Source organism: Styela clava, chromosome 6, assembly GCF_964204865.1.
Source record: "Styela clava chromosome 6, kaStyClav1.hap1.2, whole genome shotgun sequence".
NCBI classification, from domain to species: Eukaryota; Metazoa; Chordata; class Ascidiacea; order Stolidobranchia; family Styelidae; genus Styela; species Styela clava.
This window is the reverse complement of record NC_135255.1, coordinates 17,303,494-17,310,643: the sequence shown is the minus strand read 5'-3', so window position 1 is coordinate 17,310,643 and position 7,150 is coordinate 17,303,494. Positions and strand designations below refer to the sequence as shown.

General features: G+C 35.8%; 1 protein-coding gene across 1 annotated transcript; it reads left to right on the top strand.

Annotated features, from left to right (window-relative positions):
• The first annotated feature begins 871 nt into the window (after window positions 1-871).
• Window positions 872-5,229, top strand: LOC120331846 (uncharacterized). Its single transcript, XM_078114089.1, has 5 exons — window positions 872-1,019; window positions 2,460-2,610; window positions 3,697-3,754; window positions 4,224-4,341; window positions 5,031-5,229. Exons 2-5 carry the CDS (start codon window positions 2,471-2,473, stop codon window positions 5,102-5,104), a joined length of 390 nt encoding a protein of 129 aa, XP_077970215.1. The 5' UTR covers window positions 872-1,019; window positions 2,460-2,470; the 3' UTR covers window positions 5,105-5,229.
• Window positions 5,230-7,150: the final 1,921 nt, after the last annotated feature.

The window sequence follows — 7,150 nt, the reverse complement described above, 5'->3', positions numbered from 1 at the left end:
AAATATTGTGTACAAAATATAATTATTAAAACTATCGAAGTGGAATACATCACCTGCATTGCCTTTTGATGTTTCCAAATATGGGGGAGAAAATATAAACAAGGATTTGAGAAACTTTCATTCTGAATATGTCATTATATCGATGACAACGACTTGGCGCAATGTTTCAAAAAACATTGATGAAAAGATGAACAGCTTAGACAAGTCAACTCTTTTTCGTGTCACACGCTTTATGTTAACCGAATGGACCCACTTCAACCCACAAGACCTAAAGACACATCGCCCCCTGTTATTTTTCCAAACTGTTATTTTCAAAATCTCATTATTGTGTGCCAAATTCAAAATTTCCGACGATAGGAATATTTCTTATTGTATATTTTCCATATGTAACAAATTTCATTTGAATACTATAGTCTCACTTACAATTGAAATTATTTCATAGGCCTATGTAATTGTGTAGGCGAATAGACAACCAAAAAAAAATGATTTCAATGCTAATTGAAATGCTACATATGTTAATTTAATGCTATTCATCTATTTGTCGACGTTCTCAGGTACAATAAGACATGGTGCCTAATAAAATATTTGATTGAATTTCACCCTATTCTTATGTGTTATAATGAATATCTTCACGTTTTCCGGTAAAATTTATTTCAATGGTAACGGAGTTTTTGTAAATCATTGTCACATATTGCATTGAATAGTAGATATATTGAACAACACTTTTACTGTATTCAACAATATCTTCAACAATTTTAATTCCATATTGCACCTCGTTTGAGACTGTATAGAACGATTAAACATATGTAACTGTTATGTAACAATATTAGAATAGTTACGTAAGAATTAATTCAATATAGCAATGGATTTGGCGCCTGAGTCTACCATTGAAAAGCGTTACATCACAATTAAAGAATGCTTTCATGATTTTCCGGCAGAAAATCCATAAAATGCCGGGTTTTGTATCATTGCTACCACATCAAAAAACAAATTCAAGAAATCGAATAAAAGACTCAAAGGTGAGTGACTTCATTGCTTTTTGCTTTCTACGATGGGTGAGAAAATCGGGTGCTTCTTTGGTGTGTGATCTAAGCCAAGAGTGTGCAACCTTTAATGAGGGCCAGATACAAATAACTGAAAGAAACCGCGGGCCACAATTTTTTTAAAGATAAGCTTTCTAGTAGTTGCAGATATAAAAAATCATTGTATCATTGCCAGATTAAAATGAGATTTTTCACGGGCCGCACATCATCCAAAAATTGTAACTTCTCCACGGGCCGTATACAATTTTTCCCTGTGAGCTGCATTTGGCCCACGGGCTGCAGATTGCACGCACCCGATCTGAGCGGTTGGGTGATCTCAGTGATTCTATTATTAATCTAACCCTAATCCAACGATGGCAGGGTTAGGAACTGAATTTTATGAAAATGTCTTTATCAAATCAAACGCGTACCAAACTGCCCCCACAATTGCGTTAAGCAAGGAGGATACCAAGGTGGCACCGAAAATAAAATTAAATTTGCTTTGTTAAATATAACTTGTACGATAATCCTTAAATATTTTTGTTTCTTCATATCTGGTTGATAAAAATGTAAACATGCCTTAAATGCCTCAAAATTTAACATTTGTTTAATCTATATGCACATTTCTTAAACATAAAATTCAGTTCACTCAAATTTTCAACGACCAAATAAATTACTCGATTTTTTATCGCGATCCGTCGGATAAACTGTTTCCTTTTTCAAAACAAAAGCAGTTGTTCTTAAAGATTTTAAGAATTCTTTGTTTTTGGTTTGTTACAAGCGTCGTTTATTACTGTTTTAAAATCATTTTTACATGAGAAAATTTGAATAAATAAGACCATGGAAACATACGACAAAGTAGCATAGCAAACTGAAGGTTTTACAAACTTCAACTTCAATAAAACGATCGCTCCAATTCCAGGATCCGAAATTATACAACGAATTTCATTCAATACCACTGAAAAATTCCATTGCCACAATTTCTCAGGAGAACCTTTACCACAGTGTTCCCCAATCATTTTTAAATTAGTGATCATAGTGTTCCCCAACCATTTTCGATAGATTCCTCCTACGCTTATTTTGGAACTTTTTATTCCACTGCCACTGCGTGTAAAAGCCCCGATACCGCGGAACGAGTTTTTAATTTAGTTTAATCTGGGTCTTGCGAGTAATCCCAATACGTTACACTGACCTCACAAATAGCCTGTGCGAAGCGAACCACGCATGTTGTAAGATCCATAACCAAAACTTTTGGATGCTCGCGGTTTCTCCCAGTTATTTGAATGTGGTCCACCTCTATCAAAGGTTTCACAGCCCTGCTCTTAGTCAATGCCTTGTTCTCAACGGCTCCGTCACTATCTAACGGCGAAATTTTGACAAGAAATATCTCAAATTAATGACAAAGCAAGATGAATATATTTTTTGTTTATTTTTCAGCCGCCAACAACATGAACAGTAAAATCGCTCTCATACTTGTCGTCTTTATGTTTCTATCATCTGTTGATCGCTCCGAGGCGTTCCGAAGTTTGAAAGATTATTTGTTGTACCAATTAAGAAGAACGGCAAAGTTTGTAGCAACATCTGTATGGTAAGTTACAATCAGAAATTTTACAAACATATCTAACAGGTTGGTTCGTTAGGCACGAAGTTTACATCTGGATCGTTTTGTTATTATGTTATAGTTTATCACGTTCTTTTCCTTGTTATATTTTCTTGTTAACTATTGCACCACTATTGCAATAACTATTGTTTTCAAATTTCTAGTTGTATTTTTGGTACTCCCGTTGTACCATAATTTTTTTCCGATTTATTTTATTTTAGTTCTATTACGAGTTTGTGGACTGTCTTTGTTAGCGAAGTGAATATATCAGTCCCTTGAATATCAGTCCCTTTTCACAACTCAATGTAAAGTAGGCGAACAAAATTCGTTAATTCCACGTTGGTAAACATACGTCGGAGCGCCGAATTTTTGCTTGGAAGGTTCCACTTTTATATATTTATTTTTAATTTTCTGCGTCCTTCTGTTTTCATATATTTGAGTTTTTGTTCTACATTGGTCATAGCCCTGCTATTGTATATGAATCATTAAAATAACAACGACTATAAACAAGTGAACAATGCTCAAATATATGGACACAAAGGACAAAACGGAGTAGTACGAGTATCAAACCTTTCGCCGTACCGGTGCAGTAGCTAACTAAGTTTTCACAACTTCGACTTGACTATTTTTTAAATTGAATTTTGAATACTGGGGAAATATAAAATTGTTTGTAACTTTCTTATTGTATAAGGTCCCCCAGACACATGAATTACTGGAAACATAGAATACATCACCAATGCAGATTGCTGAGCGTTCATACAAAATAAAAAACGCGTTTTTGTCAATATCTCACTACAGAAAAGAGTCATATTATATGTCAGAATTGCGTTCAAAAAATATGTCTTCACTAAAAAAAATTGAGAAATTTACCTCGACCATTGGCAAAAAGAAAAAAAATGGCGGCGATTCGAAATTTTGCTCTGAACCGCTCTAACCATAAATTAAGAGTAAAAGCGCTTTTTTTTTCTCATAACATAAAAAAAAAATTCTGACAGCAACAACATATATAATAGAAAAACGATATATCAGTTGGCTTCGTGCCCTTCAATTAACATATTCCTTATGTTATTACAGTAGGGATTACTTGAGAGGAGACACATCTTTGGAGTTCCTGAGGGAAATGAGAATGAAGGTAATATATAACCATGTACGATACAAATGATCTTTACATTTGAAAATGGGTGCGGGCGACCCGCAAGTCCGTGGGTAAGTCCCTGACCCAGGGGGGCATCGGATTTAACAAGACTAATTTCATTTATTTCAAGAATAGTATTGGTAGGATTGAAACTTTTAAATGCGCTCGTTTTGGTTTCATGAAACACAGATAATTCATGCCATAATTTGCTTGACAAAGGTGGCGATGAAAATATGTGAATATTTATTCCCAATAATATTTACTGAATTTCAAAAGTATTACATAGAAATCTTCGATTTATCTACTACTTCCAACGAAGCTATTTTAAGGTTATTTCACTCTTATGGTGTTAATATAAATATTTCGACTTTATTATTCATCGATTTTGTGCTAAATTAAAACTTGATTTTAATCTTGGCCCGATAACTTTACGGCGACCATTAAAACTGATTATATTCTGTTCCAGGACGAAACAAAATACAGGGAAATCATTTCCAACATTGCAGACGAATTATCTGAGAATGGCTTCGAGGACGCTCAACAGATCACCGAAATCCTTGACCAAATAACTGCAATGACTCACGGTAAATTTTCCTTTTAGTTTAGTTTTGAGAAGACTATTTTTGTTACTTTTATAGTGTTCCACAACCATAGCCTCTAAAATTCGTATAAACGTTACTCGGCGTTGTGGCGCATCGTGCCAAGCGCTTGTTATCATAACTCTGATTATCTTGAGGGGCATAATTATGTGCAAGAGGATTGCTGGACTCCTCTCCACCGAAGGGTGGTTCACGTATCCACTGAACTGTTACGTCTTCCTCCACCATCAAGTCCATACACCTGGAACTAAATATTTGCCCAACTAATCCCATACCGGACATGGACTGGTACCTGGACGAGAGTCCGTTGTTCGCCATATAATTAGGTCGTCTTATGCTCTTTTCTTTTCGCCGGGATAATGGCGCTCCGAAAGTATTTGTACCAAAATGATGCACAACCTGAACAACTCTAACCCGGTCCAATTCTATATTCAGGTTGTGCGCCATCTTGGTACAATTACTTGGGGAGCACAGGGGTAATAATGTAAATCCTAACACATCCTACAAGTCATGTTTTGATTCGCGGGCCTCGGATAGAGTAACTAACGTGACTAATTTAAACATTTCTATGTCAATCTTGCAAAAACCGCAACTTGTCAAAATTAATAACAAATCTAGATTTCATTCACTTTCTCTGAGTCCTCCACTCATGATATTTCCATTTTAATACACAGTGGACTTCAAGAGTTTCATGGCCGATTACCAACGCGCTGGAGTTGAAACTTCTGACGAATCATTTCACATCTGAAGACGTACGAATGTACTAAACATCGGACCGACCAAGACGACCGAAATCAATGTTTTTTAATGTCTTAAATTTATTCAGAAAAATAGCAGAAAAATGAAATAAAAGTGGCGCCACACAGAGTAAAATCAGAGTGCTGTTGATTTGGGGTTGGGTTTGCTTCGACGCCAGAAATACTTTCATTTATATCAGTGCTGGGATTCAGAATTTTAAGAACGTTTTTTTTTTGTATCGAACGAACTAAAAATAGGTTCCATTATTTCAGAATATATATATATGTTGCCGCGTAAGCTACATTGACATGATGAGCTTACACAATTCTAGCACACGAGTTTAGAAACGCAAAATATAACGCTATACCGTGTTTTCCTGAAAATAAGACCTAGCCTGAATTTTAGAAATGTTTTTAATATAAGTCCTGCCCTAAAATAGGACAGACAGGGCGAATTTTGATAGCAAGAAATCTCTCCTACTTCGTAATTTTATTTTTGATAAATGATAATAAAAGACACCCCCACACACAATAAGCCCTAGTGTTATATTTTGAAAAAAAAATTGAAAAAAGGCTCTGCATTTTCATTTTAGGGAAACACGGCAGTTGTTAATTGAGTTCACGTAACCTTATTTGCTGTGGTCGTCTAACGTCTAAAAGAAAATGCTAGAACGCTTACGCTGTATATCAGGGCATTTTTAACAACGAGTTTGGTTTGACCAAAAAAAAATTTCATAATGTATATACCGTGTTTCCCAGAAAATAAAACAATGTCTTATTTCAATTTTCTTTCGAAATAACACTAAAGCTTATTTTTTGGAGGGGTGACGTAGGTTGGTTGGATAGGAGTTTAATACCACCACTGGTTACAACTCTTCAGAAAATAGATTAATAAGTATTCCTGGACAGCCATTCCAAGTTCCAAATTCCAATCTTATTTAATGCAATACACTCGTTGCTTGAAATTAGTGTAAACATAATAATCGAACCTCATGAGAAGCCAATATACTCTGATGGGATCTTTCATATAAAGCCTCCGCCAAAAGGACCCTTCCAACGCTTAAAATAAGGAAATTAGTAAATAATATGTAGAAAATTACGCCACAAACGGAGTCCCTCCATTCATAATTTTTTTTGATGAGTACGGTACAAAGTCCGTGTACGGAGGCTGCGTAATAAAGCAAACACGTGTGTGTGTGTGCCGCGTATGCTTATCAGTCATACAACAGAGTTTTGAAGGACATACCGGTACGATAGGGCATGCGTTTTGTCGTATAAATTAGAAATTAGGCCTGCAGTTGTTGAGTATTGGTATGAATTGATGTAATTTGTAGTCTGCCTAAATCATTAAGTTTTCGTGAGGTGTTAACAGCAAATTAAATACAAGTCACATCGTTCATTTTTGTTAGGATGTACAGCAGTTTAGCAGCTTGGTGGACTGGTTACTCCGATATCGAATTAGCTTATGTCATTCTGTCATTACCTACTCCGTTAGCTTATGTCCTTACGCCGTTAGCTTGTAGAAACCGAATTTCAAGACATGCTTTCGTAGTTTGTTCGTTACTGCCGTAGTATGTGTACCTCTGTGCCTGGTTAGGGTTAGGCCATAATTTTTATTCCGATTTTCCTTAATTTTAGTTCTATTACGAGTTCGGCGACTGTATGTGCCAAGTGAATATACCCCTGCCCATAAGTTTCAGTCCCTTTACAGAACTTGATGTAAAATAGGCGAACAAAATTAGTTACCTTCATACTGGTACACATACATGTCTGCATGGGGAGCGCCGTTTGTTCTTCTTGTCGTTCAAACAGCTAGCGTCAAAATACCATACATACATATACGCACGGAACTAGGAGACTACGCTACCCTACTGTTATTTAAGCTCGTGTAGGGTCGTGCTGCGACTTGGCATTTTTTCGCTTCATTTACCCTCGCAATCTATCCATCTTACCAAAACCGTCATTTTGGATTACAAAACACTCGCGATAATTTGATTAATTGCATTCAGATAAGATAAGGACCGTTTGATTCAATTGTTATCGATTGAAAGGTAGTA